The 19,522-nt window shown below is 47.8% G+C and overlaps 1 protein-coding gene across 1 annotated transcript in view; it reads left to right on the top strand.

Annotated features, from left to right (window-relative positions):
- Positions 1-19,522, top strand: part of DNAJC11 (DnaJ heat shock protein family (Hsp40) member C11) — a 74,979-nt gene that overhangs the window by 40,648 nt on the left and 14,809 nt on the right. The window contains exons 4-8 of the mRNA XM_070385161.1: positions 882-983; positions 13,969-14,097; positions 15,034-15,156; positions 16,061-16,134; positions 19,156-19,345. Of these exons, the coding sequence (XP_070241262.1) occupies positions 882-983; positions 13,969-14,097; positions 15,034-15,156; positions 16,061-16,134; positions 19,156-19,345 (618 nt within the window). The remainder of the gene's footprint in view (positions 1-881; positions 984-13,968; positions 14,098-15,033; positions 15,157-16,060; positions 16,135-19,155; positions 19,346-19,522) is intronic.

Raw genomic sequence — 19,522 nt, 5'->3', positions numbered from 1 at the left:
GAACTGAACTGAAGAAAGGCTGAGGTGGCTTCCCTGGTGGCTCAGAGGTTAAAGCGTCTGCCTGCAATGCGGGAGACTGGGGTTCAGTCCCTGGGTCAGGAAGATCCCCTGGAGAAGGAAATGGCAACCCACTCCAGTATTCTTGCCTGGAGAATCTGGTGGGGTCGCAAAGAGTCGGACACGACTGAGCGACTTCACTTCACTTCACTTCAAGCAACTGAGCTGAACTGAACTGAAGAAAGGCTGAGGTGGGCAAGAAAGGCCTTGCCTGCTCGCAGGCCTGACATCCTTGTGTGTCCTCAAGGGCTGCTGATTGGTACCTGAGTATTGTTTATACTCTGACAATATATAGCCGACATCGTACATCCTAAGGTTCATTTCAGGTTGTAGGAGGAAGAGCCCTACTGCTAAAACACTGAGACCTCATGGCTTAAGGTTGTTGGTCTAGGAAGCTCAAAGGGTGCCCCCGGTGGAGGCCCAGTGCACAAGGGAAATGTGCCAGGGCTGTTGTGGAGGCCTCGCCCCTCTCTGGACGTTGTTTTTAGCCTGCATTGTGGTGGCCTCACTGGAAAATTTAAACTGTGATACTTGAGGTGACATTTTCTCAGTAAGAATCCTGCAGCCTTGGAGACAAGTGACCAAAAAAAATCACTTCAGTCTCTGGAGTGCTGAGGGAGAGCACGGACTGGGGACTGAGCAGATGTGAAGGTGAACCTGGCTTTACCGGGGCCCACACGGTTGGACAGGAACGTCCCCTGGTCTCACTGGGGGCTCTCACGGTCCCGGGGGAGAGGAGCACCGGGACACGGTTAACACTCGGGTCTGTTGTGTCTTCCTCACCATCTGGGTCCTCAGCTGACTTCTCTCACTTCTGCCCACAGGTTGTGGAAAGGAGGAGAACGCCAGCTGAGATCAGAGAAGAGTTTGAGCGGCTGCAGCGCGAGAGGGAGGAGAGGAGACTGCAGCAGCGCACCAACCCCAAGGTCAGTGGCTGGTTCTGGGGGGAGCAGCGGTCTGATGTGGTCAGTGCTGCGGGCTCTTACAGTGAGGCCGTGAGAATTGGGAGGAACCGAGTGTCGCTTATCAGGTCTCAGAGTGCCACCTGCCTGGAGGGCCACTGGCAGGCCTGCTGGTGATGCCTGGGGAGAAGGCAAAACGGGGGACATCCCGAGTACGGGCACAGGCCAGCTGGTGAAGACCCATCCTTATAATCACGCTGCCCGAGCTCTTGACTGTAAGAATCAGCCAGAGGCCCGTGTCAAGAGAGGACAGCCTCCTGCCCGCACACTGAGGCCCAGGGTTCCTTGCAAACCAGTTAGGATATGGAGGGCCAGAGAGCCCAGACCATGGGCCATTTCCAAACCGCATTAAGTGGGGGCCATGTGTGCATCACCCAGGACAGCAGCGCCGTGAACACCGGGTAACAGACTGTTTCTGCAGCCATAGAGTGACCTCTTCTACCCGTCAGTCAGGTCCCCAATGGAGGCCGAGTCATATAACCCAGGGACACGCCTGAGTCTGAGAGTTACTTTTCAGTCCAGTTATGGTCTCTCTTTCCTGTGATTCGTTAGAGAGGCAGATTGTTCTGCGTGTGCACCTCGGTCCCATGACACACAGGATAACTTGGTCAGTTCACGATGCCAGTGGTATTGAATGACTGACTGCACTTGGCTCAGGGTTCCTGCTCCACAGTGTTTAATAATAAGAGAACTCGGCAGGCGGGCTCTGTCAGTGTGGCCAGGACAGCCCGGCAGGCAGCCTGAAGATCTTCTAAAGGAGAAGAACAGATGCTGGCTTACATGAGGGAAGCTTGATGTTCAGAGTTTCTGATCACATGCACTGTACAAAATGAACTTTTCTAAGACCCTACATCATTTAAAGGCCCACATATTCAGAAAACTCCCATCTCTTCGAATCCTGTTACATTGCAGGGTGTATTCGTAAATGCCAGGGCCTCTCCCCAACCCTTCAGTGAGTGACAGCTTCAGTGGAACAGTTCCTTTGGGTCAACCAAGACAGAGACTTGAGACACGGGCTGCACCAGGTCAGGGGCTGTGAGATGTTCAGACAGTTGAAAATCTCCAAGGTGCTCTGATCCATGCTGACAGGTTCCCTTCTCGAGGGTCCAGCCAGCGCACCAGAGGGGGTCTGGGTAAATGTCAGTGTTGGCAGGTGGAGGTCAGTGTCAGGGAGTGGGGAGGGGTGCCTGGCAGGAGCGGGCCGTTCCTGTGGTGTCTTTGCTTTGCTGGCTAAAGTTCTGCTGCTTTCAGAGCAGTGAGGGGGAAAGAGTGTCACAGCAACCCACGCCTCTGTGTCCTGGGATGAGATGGTCCATCTGGGGGTGTGTGGTGATCATTTATTGTGCTTCTATGGAGATGTGTCTCCAGGCCATGTTTATGTGGAATGAGGAAGCACAGCTGTGACCATTCCACACGGGTATGCGGGATATTGTACGATTCCCAATACTTCACTACTTCTATAAAGTGCTGCCGGATAAATAAGGATATTTCCTAACCAGAAGTACTGAGTGATAACCAGATGTTGGCTCTGCGGCATTTTGAAGAGAGGTTTCGAGCTGGATCTCTTATTTCATTTCCAAGTGTTTTGCTTTGCAAGATGAGCAGTGAGGTTTAGCATGTTCTCATCCTAAAATGAGAGGGGTGATCTCTTTTGAGATGACCAGAAGGAGGAGGACCCTTCTGATGACCGGGGGGCTTGCACTGGTCTGTCACCCAGACCCCACAGGGGACCATGGCTTTGTAGGGGAGGGGAGCGGCAGACTGGATAATGTTCGTTATACTGCCTCTGAAACTGGTGTGGGTGTTTCTCCATTTTTACAAGAGTTCACTGGGGAGGAATTTTCCAGTTGGAGTATGTACCAAGAACAGGCAAAAAGATCAAGTGGGAGAAACCCATAGTTTGGAAATACTGCCTCTGACGCAGTGATGTGGGATGCAGAGCTCACACTTTGACCTCTGTGCAGGTTTCTAGTTTGTAAAATAAGGATGCTTATCCTAACCACCATGCCAAGTTGTTAAATGATTGAAGAAATATGACATCGATGTTAATTTCTTAGAGACAGACAAGGCTGCTCTGTAAGTGCAAAGTGGTATGCATACCGAGGTTGGGTGAAGAACTTGCTTCAGTATCTCGATCAGCACCATGTGGAAAGCATTCGCCTCACTCGGGTGGTCCATTGCCCCCAGTAGCTGGGTTTGTTGGAAGGAAATCTGTCAGTTGGGTTCTGGAAATGGCCCTCTACAGATACTACCCCCCTGCTCCCTTGGCCGAAGTGCAGTGCCTTCCATGTGGCTAGCCACCTGTGAGTCCTGCCTTGCGTGAGGGTGCTGTGGGCAGTGCTGCGGGGTGGGAAGAAGGGAGTGGTGCCAGCTCCAACAGGTGCCTCCTTCCCTCTGGCCCTGTCGCCGGCGGGACCCAATCGAGCGCACAGGCTCCACATATGCCAGGGCAGCCTGGGGAGCCTCGCACTTGGCACTGGGGCTCTGGATTTGGACTCCACCCCCAGCTCTGGGCCCTGGACCCAGTCACTTCTCCAGCTTTAGCTCGGTTTCTCCCTGTGTGAAATGAGAGGTTTGCCGTGAGGCCCAGAGCATAAGGTCATATCCTCAGACCCCAGAATCCTTAGCTTCATCACCTGTTTCCTGTCTTTCCGGCTATGTGTGATCAAATTCCTCTATCTGCATTTCCTGCTGGAAAATGCCAAGCTTAGGTTGTTGGGTCCCAGGGTCTCCAGGGCACTCCACGTTGAGCCGATATTGGGGAGGGGATTTATAATCAGACAGACGGTGAGGTTCATCTGCATCCTTGAGGGCTGAGTGTGACGGGTCTGAGGGGACTACCCTGGCCTTCCTCTTTCCATCCTTAAGATCATACAATAGGCTTGTTCTCTGCCGTGTTCACGTCTTATTGATTACTGTCATCCCTTTCTTTTGCTAATACCCATAAATCTTCTCTCTCTGGACAGGAGCCAGTTCTGGGAGTCAGACTTTTCACTGCCTTGTTAATGAACTTGTCCAGACCCCATAAGAAGCAGGACGTTAAGTCAAAGATTGTTTAATGGGCTTCATTGTCTGACTTTGAGAGTATCATTTCCTTTCTTTTGGACCCTGTTACATAAGAGTTTCATGAAGATTGTTTCTGGGTTCCCTGGACCATTTGTTCTCCTTTCACTGTTACAGAGGTAGACATAAACTCCCTGGTAAGTTTGTCTTCCTGATTTTAGAAGGGCCATCTTATCGGTGTGGTTTTCTATAATAGCCGAAAATCACAATTCAACTTTATCAGGAAGAAAAAATATAAAATAATGTGTCAAGGAAGACATGTAAGCCCAAAGTAGTTTCATAAAGTTTTTGTTTTTTTTTAAGATTAGTTTTGGTTGCCATGCCTAATGATTATAGCCCTTGGAATGAGTCCATGGTTATAGCTTCAGTCTGTTCCATGGAAGTGACTCTAATGTCGTAAACCGAATCGACTTGGCTGACAGGATAATCATGCAGAAGAAAAGCTGTTTGAACCCATATGTTTGTTGTGCTCAGTGGCAGAAAGGGGCAATTTACCATATGCAGAAATGGGCTGCTGTTGAAAGTGAACAAACCAGGATGGTGTCACCAAAGGAGAAGGGACCAGGTCGAAAAAGTGCTTTGATATTAAGTGGATCTTTGGGGGAGAGGCAAGGTGGCCAACTGGAGGGATGTGTAGAAAGCTCTTTTACCTGGGTCGTAGCTGCTGCATCTGCATCCTGCCAGAGAGACCGGCTGATAAACTAAGTGTCAGGGTTAAAGGCTACAGGGTGGGGTAGTAGGGCAGCATTGCAGTTGGGACCGAGTTTCCTTAGAAGCCCTGGTAAGTTGAGTTGAAAACCTAAAAAGCCAGCTTAAAACTCAGCATTCAGAAAACAATGATCACCGAATCCGGTCCCATCACTTCATGGAAAATCAGTCAGTTCAGTTACTGAGTCATGTCCAACTCTTTGCGACCCCATGGACTACAGCACACACGGCTTCCCTGTCCATCACCAACTCCTGGAGCTTGCTCAAATTCATGTCCATCGACTCAGTGATGCCATCCAACCATCTCATCTTCTGTCGTCCCCCTTCTCTTCCTGCCTTCAATCTTTCCCAGCATCAGGGTCTTTTACAGTGAGTGAGTTCTTCACATCAGGTGGCCCAAGTATTGGAGTTTCAGCTTCAGCATCAGTCCTTCCAATGAATATTCAGGACTGATTTCCTTTAGGATGGACTGGTTGGATCTCCTTGCAGTCCAAGGGACTCTTAAGAGTCTTCTCCAGCACCACAGTTCAAAACCATTTCAGTGCTCAGCTTTCTTTATGGTCCAACTCTCACATCCACACATGACTACTGGAAAAACCATAACTTTGACTAGATGGACCTTTGTCAGAAAAGTAATGTTTTTGCTTATTGATATGCTGTCTAGGATGGTCATAGCTTTTCTTCCAAGGAGCAAATGTCTTTTATTTTCATGGCTGCAGTTACCATCTGCCGTGATTTTGGAGCCCAAGAAAATAAAGTCTGTCACTATTTCCATTGTTTCCCCATGTATTTACCATGAAATGATGGGACTGGATGCCGTGATCTTTGTTTTTTGAATGTTGAGATTTAAGCCAACTTTTTCACTCTCCTCTTTCACCTTGATCAAGAGGTTCTTTAGTTCTTCACTTTCTGCCATAAGGGTGGTGTAATCTGCATATCTGAAGTTATTGGTATTTCTTCTGGCAATCTTGATTCTAGCTTATGCTTCATCCAGCCCAGCATTTTGCATGATGTACTCTGCATAGAAGTTAAATAAGCAGAATGGCAATATACAGCCTTGACATACTCCTTTCCCAATTTGGAACCAGTCCATTGTTCCATGTCCGGTTCTTACTGTTGCTTCTTGACCTACATACACATTTCTCAGGAGGCAGATAAGGTGGCCCAGTCATGAAAAATAGATGGGGAAAAAAATGGAAACAGTGGCAGAGTTTATTTTCTTGGGCTCCAAAATCACTGTGGACAGGGACTGCAGCCATTAAATTAAAAGATGTTTGCTCCTTGGAAGAAAAGCTATGACAAACATAGACAGCATATTGAAAAACAGAGATATCACTTTGCCGACAAAGGTCCACCTAGTCAAAGCTGTGGTTTTTCCAGTAGTTATGTACAGATGTGAGAGTTGGACCATAAGGAAGGCTAAGCACCGATGCTTTTGAACTGTGGTGCTGGAGAAGACTCTTGAGAGTCCTTTGGACTGCAAGAAGATCAAACCAGTCTGTCCTAAAGCACATCAACCCTGAATATTCATTGAAAGAACTGATGCTGATGCTGAAACTCCAATAGTTTGGCCACCTGATGCGAAGAGCCAACTCAGTGGAAAAGACCCTGATGATGGGAAAGGTTGAGGGCAAGAGGAGAAGGGGATGACATAGAGGATGAAGTGGTTAGATGGCATCATCAATTTAATGGACATGAGTTTTAGCAAACTCTAAGAGATGGTGAAGGACAGAGAAGCCTGGAATGCTGTAGTCCATGAGGTTGCAAAGAGCAGGACACAACTGAGCAACTGAATAACGTCAGCGAAACTAGTCAGTTAACTGATGTACATCACAATGTGTTTGCCTATTAAAAATTCAGATTATCAGGCTTCTACCTGGGAATCTGTGTTTTTACACGTCCCCACCCCAGAAATTCAGATGGGTAACTGAATATGAGAAGAATATAGAAGAATGCAGTAGTCTACAGATGAAAGAATAAAAAGATATATTTTTTACAGTGTTTCATTAATGGTTAAAGAACAAAGGGCGGGGATTGACTTAAGGATGGATATTTGGTCATTCAGGAGGATAGTGATCCAGTGGGTTTGTAATTTACAGATTGGAATAAGTATTTACAAGTAGCAGTCAGCTACTTCCCCTTGTGTTTAGCTCATTAAATCTTTGAATCTTAGCAGTTTGTGATTTTTATTCAGTAGCTCAAAACTTGAGAAACTAAGTAAATCAGATTCTTTTGACAACCTGTGTTATACTCTTATGACTGTGACCTGATTGAAAATAGTATGGAACCATGGGGTGTGCTCCCGTGGAGTCTGTTAGCTCTGGTTGAGGCCGGGGTGGGGGGCATGGTGTGACTGTCCCATGCTCTAGATTGAAACTTTCAGCCTCAGAAAAGTCACAGAGTTCTCAGTTGAACATCTGCAGCTGCTGGGTGTCTCTCGGCAGTTTTTCAGTAGTGTTATCATTGCGTGGAAAAGACTGTACGAGACTTGTCACTGTCATTGTCCTTGATGCTCTGACAGCAGAGGTAGGTGCCCTTGGACAAAGGTCAGCACACAGTGGTGGCCTGCTACCTCTTTTTGTCCAGCTCAGGAGCTAATAAGTGTTACTTGTTTCAATGGCTTTTAGGAAATCAAAAGAATAATATTTTGTCATACATAAAAATAATATGGAACTCAGGCTTCAGTGTCCATAAATACAGTTTTATTGTTATATAGCAAAGCTTGTTCATTTACAGATTCCCTTTGGCTGTTTTGCACTATAGCATCAGAGCAGACCATCTGCCCACAAAACCTTAAGCACTGATACCGGGCTATTTATGGAAAAGTGTGTGACTACCCTATTGTAGGAAAATAAGGTGAAATGTGCTCGTAGCAGGGAGAAAACAAAATTCTTTAAAAGTTTTGTGTTTCATACTTAATAGCAAAGATTCTTTGAAAGTATTTTCCTTTGTAAACTTTTCATTTGATAAAATCTGATTTAGTACCAATTTAATAATAAAAGGATATAAACTTGCATATATTGAATTAGTGGTTGGAAGAAGTCTAACCCAAATCGGCCTCTCATTCCTAAGTCATGTCTTCCCACTGTATGAAAAGCATATTATGTTGGAAGTGAAAATGAATTGTAAGTTGCAGCGAAACCCTGTTTGACTCATAGGGAAGTCTAATTCTGGTGCTGTGACCAGTCAATTTTTAGAAGGTCGTTTTCCTGGAAACAGAAGAAGAGCAGAAAGCAAGCATCAGGACCACTCTCTGAAGTGAGGAGGATGTGTCCTTGCAGCCGCACAGTGACCTGATCAGTCCCTGTCTGGGGCGGCTCCTCAGACATGGCTGGCACCTGAGCCTCAGGTTCTCCTCACTTCTCCACTCCTCTGGGTCATTTTTTTCTTTTTTGGAGGGGAAGGGGCGGTCATTTTCCATAAACTTGTCAGCACCAAAGGCTGTCGAATCACAAAAGTGACTGGCTCATTGGAGTTTTTGACTATTGGGGCCTTATTTAAAGAAACAACAAAATAGTTGAGAGAAAGTGATGCCTTGAGCACTGTTTTTAAACTTCTAGAGTCTGCTCTTGGAGAAGGCAATGGCACCACACTCCAGTACTCTTGCCTGGAAAATCCCATGAACGGAGGAGCCTGGTAGGCTGCACTCCATGGGGTCGCTGAGGGTCGGACACGACCGAGCAACCTCACTTTCACTTTTCACTTTCATGCATTGGAGAAGGAAATGGCAACCCACTCCAGTGTTCTTGCCTGGAGAATCCCAGGGATGGTGGAGCCTGGTGGGCTGCCATCTATGGGGTCGCACAGAGTCGGACACGACTGAAGTGACTTAGCAGCAGCAGCAGCAGAGTCTGCTCTACCCTCTGGTGAGTCAGTTAACACAATGTGGAGTTAACACAGATGTTTATCATTTCAGAGGTTTTCTTTGGGAAAGGAAAGAAAACTGTCTTTGATGTTATTCTGGAAGTTTTAGCCAATACAACTAGACAAATAGTAAAAGACATAAATATTGGAAGGATTTTCATCATTTGCATGTGGTGTGATTGCCTGTCTTTATTTATTTATTTGGCCGCATCATGTGACATATGGGATCTTAGTTCCCCAAGCAGGATTAAACCCATGCCCCCTGCATTGGGAGTACAGAGTCTTAATCAGTGGACCCCCAGGAAGTCCCTGACTGCCTTTCTTTAAAGAACCAAGTGAGGGACTGCCCTGGTAGTCCAGTGCTTAAGACTCCCAAGTTCCCAATGCAAGGCGCCCAGGTTTGATACCTGGTCAGGGAACTAAGATCCCACATGCTGGAGCTAAGGGTTTGTGTGCCACAACTAAGACCTGGTGCAGCCAAGTAAATAACTTTTAGAAAGAAAGAGAGGCTTCCCTGGTGGCTCAGATGGTAAAAAAAGAAAAATCTGCCTGTAATGTGGGAGACCCAGGTTAGATCCCTGGGTCAGGAAGATCCCCTGGAGAAGGGAATGGCTACCCACTGCAGTGTTCTTGCCCAGAGAATCCCATGGACAGAGGAACCTGAGAGGCTACAGTCTATGGGGTTGCAAAGAGTTGGACACGACTGAACGACTAACACTTTCCACTTTCACTTAGAATGAGAGAACAAACTGAAAACTCAAGAGTTGAATGAGTTGGCCAGTGACGAAACCCACATATGTAAATCAGTGGCTTGTGAATCAGTGGTTCATGATCCTGCTTTCCTCCTGGCCCCAGCACAGAGCCAGAGGAGCCAGCGGGTCAGGCCAGGTGGCTCTGCTCTGCGCTCTGATGGCTCATGTCCTTCATGGTCAGCCAGCGTCCTCACAGTGACCTGTAGGCGGGGCAACTGTGCCATTCATCATCCAGACTAGGACATTTTTGAGAGTGAAAGGGATGTTTACAAGAAAGTAGCAGAAGCAGACTCATTATTCTTGGCACACACTCATATACTTTAATAAGTTCTCTCTCTGGTATTTTGTGTTCTGGTTACATATTGCTGCATGACAAACCACTCCAGAACTCAGTGGCTTGTGAGAATGATTTGATCTCCTCTCACACACCCGTGGGTTAATGAGACTCAGCCCGATGGTGCTTGCTTGGAGTGTGCTCACAGCTGATGGCAGCTGTGTCCTGTTGAAAAAGAGGCACACGGGTGCCCCTCATAACTACAGCTGGGGTGACTGATGGTGGCCTGCCATTTCTCACATACAGCCTCTCCCTGCTCTAGGTCGGGCTTCCTCCCATCCCAGCAGCCCAGCAGTTGCAGGGTACTTGCATTGTTACAGGGTAGCTAACTGCCCCTCAAAAGCATATCCCCAGATGAAGCTGCAGGGTCCCTTGCGACCTGGCCTTGGAGTCTGCGCCATCCCGTCCACAGCATCCTCTTGGACGAAGGCAAGTCCTGGGTCCATGGAGGTCAAGGAGGGACTCTGAAGCCTGGGGCTCCCGCACGCGGGATTCTCAAGGCCGCACTGTGTCACTGCTGTTTTTCTGAAGAATGTCTTCTCAGTGTCTTTTTTTTTTTTTCCCTTCATAACATTGCTGACCATGTTCATACAAGGAGCATATTTATTTAGTAGATTTTGACATTTCTGGCATATTTGATTCTTCTCTGTATACTGTAATATTTTCTTTTTTTTACTTACTTCACTTAGCATCTTTGTATAATCGATTTACAGTATTATTTTAGTTTCAAGTGTACAACATAATGACTCAAAATCTTTATAGATTGTGCTCCATTTATATTCAAAAATAATACCCTCTAGGTTCATACATACTGCAAGTGACAAGCCTTTGTCCTTTTTTTACGACTGAGTAGTATTCCATTGTATGTATATACCACATCCTCTCCATCTGTTCCTCTGTCAGTGGACACTTTAGGTTGCTTCCTTGTCTTTTGTAAATAATGCTGCTGTGATATAACTTAGGGGTACATCAGTTCAGTTCAGTTCAGTTGCTCAGTCGTGTCCGACTCTTTGCGACCCCATGCATCACAGCACGCCAGGCCTCCCTGTCCATCACCAGCTCCCGGAGTTCACTCAAACTCACGTCCGTCGAGTCAGTGATGCAATCCAGCCATCTCATCCTCTGTCGTCCCCTTTTCCTCCTGTCCCCAATCCCTCCCAGCATCAGAGTCTTTTCCAGTGAGTCAGCTCTTCACATGAGGTGGCCAAAGTACTGGAGTTTCAGCTTTAGCATCATTCCTTGCAAAGAACACCCAGGGCTGATCTCCTTTTACATCTTTCAAATCAGTGTTTTCATTTTCTTTGGCTCTATACCCAGGAATGGGATTGCTGGACCATATGGTAGCTCTGTTTCAGTTTTTTAAGGAACCTTTCCACAGTGGCTGTACTGGTTTACATTCCCACCAACAGTGTGGTAGGGTTCCCTTTTCTCTGCATCCTCACCATAATTTGTTACTGTGGTCTGTAAACCATAGTATTTTTAATTGCGAAAATACTCTCAATTTTAAATTTCTTTGTTTCAGAACATGTAAATATTGTTCACAGGTATTGTCTTTTTGCCTCCATTCAGAATACTTTTTTTTCTTTGACAAAATTTCTGAAATAAATTGTTTATGATTTTTTGAATGCTTCAAGTTGAGATGCCATAAAACTGTAGACAAACCTTGTTAATTTCATCCCATTCCAGGAAAGAATATAAATTTAATTGAAAATGACAGCTCCACCAGACAATTCCTACCCAAAATTGAGATATTCCAAAATGCCATTCTGTAATTTCAAAATGCAATAAACAGAGCTCTTATTTTATTTGTTTAGTTTTTCCTTCCTCAAGAGATCAATTTCACAGTATTCTTAGTTACACAGTTTTCAATGATTGCAGTTTCTTAAATATTTTAAAGTTGCATGATTTAAGGGTTTTTAAAAGCAGTTCTACAAAGGTTCACACTTTCCTAATACACAGATTTAACACATGCTGCAGTTCTTCTCTTCAGAATAGGCTTCACAAGAAATGATCTTGTTACTCTGAATACACAAAAGTGTTTGTGTATTTTGACAACTTTAGCTTTATTTTCCGTAGGCAGAATATCACAGCTCATTTTAACAAAATTGTGCATTGTGTACACTATAATTCTAAGACTATTTCTGCTCCATGGGTTTCTTGATTTAATTAAAGCACTTTTACCAGGAGGCTGTACCTTCACCAAAATTGGTATTTGAGTATCACCACAAAAGCACACCATTTTACATTCAGTGTGGAACTTTTTGAGCTTACAGGATTACAGTAAGCAGGTGTTTCACCTTCAGAGAATCAGTCATTTCTCGTTTGAAACGTCTGGTTGACACTGATGTAAAACTGGCGCATTAGCAGTTGTGAGCTTCTGCTGATACCAACTTACAAACAGCTATTGCTGTATCTTTCATGTGTGCTTTATGAACCTTAGCATGGAAAAGAGAGTGAAATTAACATAGAGGAACTACCTTTTGATCTAAATGTAAAGTCATTTTTCCACAGCTGTATGTAAATACCCCTGCTGCTGGCAGCCTCACTTTTGGCCGTACTCTTTAAAGAACACTCACTATTGAAGATGCTGGTGTTTCTAAGGCAGATCTGAGGCTTTTAATTTTCATATGGCTGGAATTAGCACTGTGGATGGTCAGTGTTGAGAAAACAGTTTATAGGGACTTCCCTGGTGACACAGTGGATAAGAATCTGCCAACCAGTGTAGGGGACACAGGTTTGATTCCTGTTGGTGATGAAAATGGGCTTCCCTGGTAGCTCAGCTGGTAAAGAATCCACCTGCAGTGCAAGAGACCTGGGTTCAATCTCTGGGTTGGGAAGATCCCCTGGAGAAGGGAGAGGCTACCCACTCCAGTATTCTGGCCTGGAGAATTCCATGGACTGTATAGTGATGGTGATGAAAATACTGTTGGTGATGATATCACTTTTTAAAAAACATCTAGGGTGATTGCTGAGCCAACCAAAACATCGGGGTTAAACTGTGTTATCCCAGATAAATCCCACCTGTGACGTCTCCCATGACCACCCAGGCCTGGCAGCCTCCAGCCCCTCCTCTGCCACCTCCCTCCCACTGCACTCCTCACAGGCAGATGGATACTCACTGTCTCCTCCTGCGTTTCCCTCACACATTTTCGTTCACAAGTCCCCTTCCCCAGGAGAAAAACACATTCTCCTAAGCTTCTTTTGGGGTGGTAGAAGTGTTCTGTATAGTGATTTTGGAGGTGGTTTCACAAGCGTACACACCTGTCAAAACTCATGAAATTGCACACTTCAAACAGGAGCAGTTTATATTATATGTAAATTAAACCTCAATAAAGTTTTGTTCATGCACTGCAGAGAATTTAATGAAAATGTGTGTGGAGTCATGTCTTTATATGTTGGACTAAGGTAGCCGCCCATTTGAGGGACTTCCCTGGTGGTCCAGTAGTTAAGAATCCACCCTGCAGTGCCGGGGACATGGGTTCGAGCTCTGGTCGGGGAACTAAGACCCACATGCTATAGGGCAAGTAAGCCCACACACCACGACTAGAGAGCCTGCACACTGCAACAAAGATGCTTTGTGCCACAGCTAAGACCTGACAGAGCCACATAAAGTACTTTTTTTTTTAAGTGTCTAATTTGAAAAGTCTTATGACAGTAAAAGAAAATAGTAAATACTGATTTCCTGAGTAAAGAGCATTTTTATCAGTCAGCAAAATTTTGGCTTGTTTCCTGAGAGAATAGGGGGTTCTGTTTCTCATAACTTGAGGCAGAACAATTTCTAAATCTCCCATTTGTATATAATTTGGTTTGCACTTCTGTCTTTGAAGGTATTTTTTTATGTTTTAAAGAAATTTAAGGTACTTTGTGACATATCAGTGTTTGGAATTGAATATTAAGAGTGTTTCTCCCATGTAGCTAGTTTCTGGTGGTTTTCTGCATTTGTGGGTTAAATCCATAGGTAAGCAATAGCAAACCATGAGCAGGGCAGTTTCATTTCATTTCCCACCATTTGTCCTCGGTAAGTCACTCGCCCACTTCACGCCTGGTTTTCTGACTCTAGAAGACGTTGGTGCTCGGCCGCTGCTTGGTGTGAGCTGTGACATTCATGTTCTGTGGGCCAGTGGAGTCGTGCGTGCCCAATGAATCCCGCGGCTTCTGGCGTGTGTAGTATTGTGTTTCTTCCCACAAATCCCAGGCCTGATGCTGACGGCTTGTTTTTCTGCCACAGGGGACCATCAGTGTTGGCATCGATGCCACTGACCTTTTTGATCGCTATGAGGAGGAGTACGAGGATGTGTCCGGAAGTGGCTTTCCACAGATTGAAATTAACAAGATGCACATATCACAGTCCATTGAGGTAAAGCCACAGACACGTCCCCCAGTGCAGGGGGGCTCGGGGGGGGTGCTTGGGTTAATGAGGTGCAGCACCACACACAGCTGGAATGACAGTCTGCTCAGGGTTTTCTCATCTGTGTTCATGAAAGGGTGCAGTTAGCCACTTGAAAAAAGAATAGCTCCAGTCACAACCTTGTTTATCCTGCTTTCCTGACCCACATGTTAGCAGCATGAGTGCAGGGTTAAGGGGTAGGGTGACACTTAGCTTCAGGGTCCCGGGGCTTTCCAGCAGGTGGTGGAGGGCCACCACCATGCTTATGGTCTAGGAGAAGTGGGAGCCAAAGTCATGATGATTTTAGGAGCAAAACCAGATCTCTGGGAAATTCCAGGAATGGGTCTTAATTTGAAGGCACATGCTCCTGTGTGCTGAGCCCTGGGGTCACTGAAGTGTCATCTGTCTGGCCGACGTTGGGACATGGCAGCATTGGGCCATCTGCTGATGGTTACGGCAGGTCTCTGCCCCTTCAGCTTATCCACTTCTGCTCAAGTGCATCAGCCTGGAATGTGAAGTCCCAACTCAGGGAAACTTTCCCCCTCCTGGGGCTTCCAGTCAGTCAGTGCTGCCACAGGCAGGACTGGGGAGTCCTGGACGTCCCCATGGGTGATGTCACCATGGAGCCTGATGCTGAGGGGACGCTGGAAACCAGCATCTAGCCCTACATTAGTCCTAGTTTTTTGGAATTTGCACGTTCAAGCTTTTGCAAAACCTGACCGTGGTGGCCAGGTGCCATTCAATGGCACAGTGGGAGAGGGGTGCGGCAGGCCCACATCCTGCCCACTCGAGCTGCAGACACAGCTGTGCTTCTGGCCTCACACTCAGGGCGCATTGGGCAGACTGCTGTCCTCAGCACTTCCAGTTACTTCGATTACTATATTACTGGCTGATATCATTTCCTAGGCACCCCTGACAGCTTCAGACACAGCCATCCTCTCTGGAAGCCTCTCAACCCAGAATGGGAATGGAGGGGGTTCCATTAACTTTGCGCTCAGACGAGTCACTTCTGCGAAGGGCTGGGGAGAGGTAAGCACGCCAGCGGGAGATCGGGTTGTCAGCCGCCGAGCCCACCCTCAGAATGACCTCAGTGGCCACATCAGGTATAACAGAATGCAGCTGTCAAACTTGTATCAACTGATGGTCCCCACTAGAAACCTGTGTCTCACATCTGAGGGGCGCGCTGAGCCTGCCATCAGCTCACAGTCAGGACAGAGCAACAGGATTCCCCTGGAGCTTCCAGAAATCTGGAAACTCAGCATCTCTATTCCTTAAACAAGCCTGCAGGCCCTTCCCGTCTCCTGCACAATTCGGAAGGCGGGTCACCTCTGTCTTAGTGCACTGGTTCGCTGCTCAGCAGTCGTTAAGCAGCCAGTTCTGCCAAGCAAGTTGAGCCGCATCAAATTAATATAGAGGAGTTGCCTTGAAAGTCACCCAGACTAGTAATGAGGCAGCCAGGATCGGCTGGACTTCATCGCTGTGAGAGCAGAGCTGCTGGTGGGTTTCACGTCAGACCCCTGAGAGCCATCTCCAGTCACCTGTGAGACCTGCAGACGGTGAGGCAGAGCAGATGGACCTGCACAGTAGCCAGCACTGCGTGGGCAGGGCCAATCCCGCCGGCAGAAGGCGGTGTGCGGATGGCTCCAGCTAGGGCAACAGGGACCAGCGGCCCGCAGCGCTGTCTGGGGAGGGGCTCCTTGAGGAGACTTACCTCACTGAAACATGGCTTCTTTGGGTCTGTGCACAGCGTCATCTCCCTTTGTCAAAGGTTAGAATGAGATACTAAGAATCTTCCTGCCCCTACTTTTAGAGGCCTGGCAAGGGCTGGTGGCTTTGAATTAAATTAAGAAATTAGAACCAGAAGTGCTTACTGACACCTTGGTTACTGCTGTGAGGTAAAACACCATTAATTCTTTTTTTCTTTTTTGAACAGTTAGAATTTGGAGCTGGGGATCTGCAGGGGCCTTTATTTGGCCTGAAGCTGTTCCGTAATCTCACACCAAGATGGTAAGTATATCGAAATAAATGCCCTTTGGTGGTCTTTGTGTATTTAGACCAGAGCCTGTGTATTTTTCTTGTCAGGTCATCTGGAGTTACCATCTCTGACCTGCACGGTCACTGCGGGCAGACCCTGCCACGCTGGCACGGGGTCCAGGCAGTGTGCTTGGTGCAGAGAGCACTGGATTGGGCAGTGGGGTGGGAGGGGCCTGCCCTTGTCCCAGCCAGGGACCAGGCCCTCCATGGTCCTCAGGTTCCTGCTCTGTGGGGAAAGGCCCCTGCTGGTCACGTGGGCTGTGAGGACCATGATGTGAGGCCCTGGAGGGAATGCATGCTCACAGGGAAGTGGGTCCTGGTCTGAGTCTTTATGCACTAGTGGGTCATTTCTTTGTTGCAGAGAACAGTTTCGGGTCTGGAATGGGGCTTTACCAAGCAGTGAGGCAGTGAGTGAGGCGGCCTGTCAACCTGTCTCTCTGGTAGCTTTGTGTTAGGCCGGAATATTAAACTGCCCCCACCCCAGCTTCATCTTTGCTTTTGCAGTGATGTTGCACCCCTAGGACTGTCCCTTATAGGACACACGTGTCCTTATTCCCCATTAGGGGTACCTGTGTGAGCTCAGGTAGAAGAACTGGGTGGAGGATAAACAGCTCGTTCATCTGGCGATTGAAACGCAGCTGAAGGAGTCCTGGAAAGGAGCACATGTCTGAAAAGAAAAGCAGGGCTTCCCTGGTGGCCCAGAGTTTGGGAATCTGACCACCAGTGCAGGGGACGGGTTCAATCCCTGATCCAAGAAGATCCCACATGCCACGGAGCAACTGAGCTCACAGGCCACAGCTACTGAAGTCCATGCTGTAGAGCCTGTGCTCCATGACAAGAGAAGCCACCGCAGTGAGAAGCCCACATACCACAACTAGAGAGTGTGCTAAATTGCTTCAGTCGTGTCCCACTCTTTGCAACCCTATGGACTGTAGCCCACCAGGCTCTTCTGTCCATGGGATTCCCCAGGCAAGAATACTGGAGTGGGTTACCATGCCCTCCTCCAGGGGATCTTCCCAACCCAGGGATTGTAGCATCTTTTTAAAAAAAGAAAAAATAGTATTTCATCCCCAGTCAGATGTTCATCTACGAGCCTGCCTTCAGTTCCTGGTAAAGGCAAGTGTGCAGAGCCATGTGACACACAGAGTGAGTGGTGTCGTGAGAGAGGGCGTGGCTTCTTGACAGATGGAGCTGGAAGCTGATGGAGATGAGCAGAGCCCCTTGCAGAGATGAGCGGGACTTCCAGGCAGAGGGCGTGGGGTGAACCGGATGCCGTGGCACGGGGACCCCCCCATGGTTTCTCTGGCCTCTCCTCTGGGACTCAGACCCACTGGGTCTGGGATGGACACAGGGCTTTAGGCTTTTAACCAGAACTTCCGGTGGGTTGTATGTATCCACATCACCGTTGTCCTAGCCTTGTCTGCTTAGGATTGTCACCACCCATGCTGCCGCTTTTGCGGGTCTGGAATTGAATTTCATCATGGTGCCTGGTTTATCAGACTTGGGATCATGAAGATTTATAGAAAGAATACTAGCTAATTAATACTCTTATCTCATCTTATGGGTGCCTGAGTCTCAGGGTCAAATTATTTGCAAGTCCAAACTGGTGACTGTTGGTGGGTGTGGAATCAGCCCAGAGCCTGGCAGGCAGCCTGTGGGATGTTCTCAGTCTCCCTGGGCAGTGCCTGCCTTACTGCTCTCTCCCCAGAGTTCGTCTCTCTCTAGGACACACTCCATAAGAACACGAAATCATATTACTTTGATTAAGCAGAGATCTCATTCTTTATGTTTTGATTTTTTTAAATGTTGCTTCGTGACATCTCAGGGTGACTTTTATCTGTCCTCTGTCTGCTTTCCCCCTGACTCCGGATCCCACTGTGGCCAGAGCGGAATAATGGGGTCTCTGTCTGGTGTGGCTGGAGTGTCAGATAAATGAGGGCAGGCTTGGGTTGGGGGCCCTGTGGAGAGCAAGGGGTTGGTTCCTCATTCATCTGGTCTTGAGAAGAGTTTTGCATGCACAGGAGCAAATGTCATCAGTTACCACTTGTATTATTATTTTAGTGGCAAAAGCGAGACACAGACACCCAAAGGAAAGTGAAAGTCTTAGTCACTCAGTTGTGTCCAACTCTTTGCAACCCCATAGACTATAACCTGCCAGGCTTCTCCATCCATGCGATTCTCCAGGCAAGAATACTAGAGTAGGTTGCTATTTCCTTCTCCAGGGGATCTTTCTGACTCAGAGATCGAACCCATGTCTCCTGCATTGCAGGCAGACTCGACTGTCTGAGCCAGCGGGGAAGAGCTTAGGAAGGAGAAAAACTAAACAGGCATCCATCTAGTGAGGGCTGCTCACTGCAGACCAGCTGTTTGCTCATCTTTAGTAAAGTTCTGTGAATCCCTTTGTTACTGAAATGAAATACCCTTATTTAGCCAGAAGGTGGGGCTGACTCCCTTGGAAACAGAACTTCACAGGCCTTGCAGAGGGACAGTTTCCTAGCTTTTCAAGCAGCTTCAGTCGTACTGTGTGGCTGTGGGTGCACATCAGCCTCACACTGCAGCTTTGAAAACTACGCTGATGCCTGCCCATTGCGCCCCAGAAAAATGACTCCATTGGTCTGGGCCGGGCTCTGGGTGAGGGGCACTTAGACATGGCCTCACGTTAGCACCGCTTGGCCAGCTTTTCCATGCCAAGTCAATAAGTCAGCACACCTGGGGTGGGAGCCTGCAGGTGGTTCTAACTTGCAGCAGGATTTGACCTCCTGGTTTAGGAACGCAGATACACGGGTGCCTCTGTGGTTGTGGCTGCAGTTGGAATAGGATGGGGTAGGGGGATAAGTGAACAGTCCCCAGATTACCCTCCTGCCCCCTTGTGGGGAGCCACCTGGGAAACCACGGGAGTGATGGTGAGCAGGGTGGGGACTGGCGGAGAGGACGCAGCCAAGCCTGGCAACAAGCCCGATATCATCTAGGGACTTTCTCTGTGTATCCCCCCAGCTTTGTGACGACACACTGTGCCCTGCAGTTTTCGTCCCGCGGCATCCGGCCGGGCCTCACCACTGTCCTGGCCCGGAACCTGGACAAGAATACGGTGGGCTACCTGCAGTGGCGCTGGGGCGTCCAGTCAGCCATGAACACCAGCATCGTCCGGGACACCAAGACCAGCCACTTCACTGTGGCCCTGCAGGTGAGGACAGCTCGGGGGATCCTCCAGTCCCTTGCCCCCCACCCCCAAGTCCACTGCCTGCAGGGCCAAAGGCAGGTTCTATCCATCCACCCTCAGGAGCTGAAACAGGGTTGTGCTCAGGCTCCAGGGGAGCTGTGTTCCACCCCTCATAAAGTGAGAGGTCTTTTCTGCCGAAGG

Source organism: Bos mutus, chromosome 16, assembly GCF_027580195.1.
Source record: "Bos mutus isolate GX-2022 chromosome 16, NWIPB_WYAK_1.1, whole genome shotgun sequence".
NCBI classification, from domain to species: Eukaryota; Metazoa; Chordata; class Mammalia; order Artiodactyla; family Bovidae; genus Bos; species Bos mutus.
This window is presented reverse-complemented; position numbering and strand designations above follow the sequence as displayed.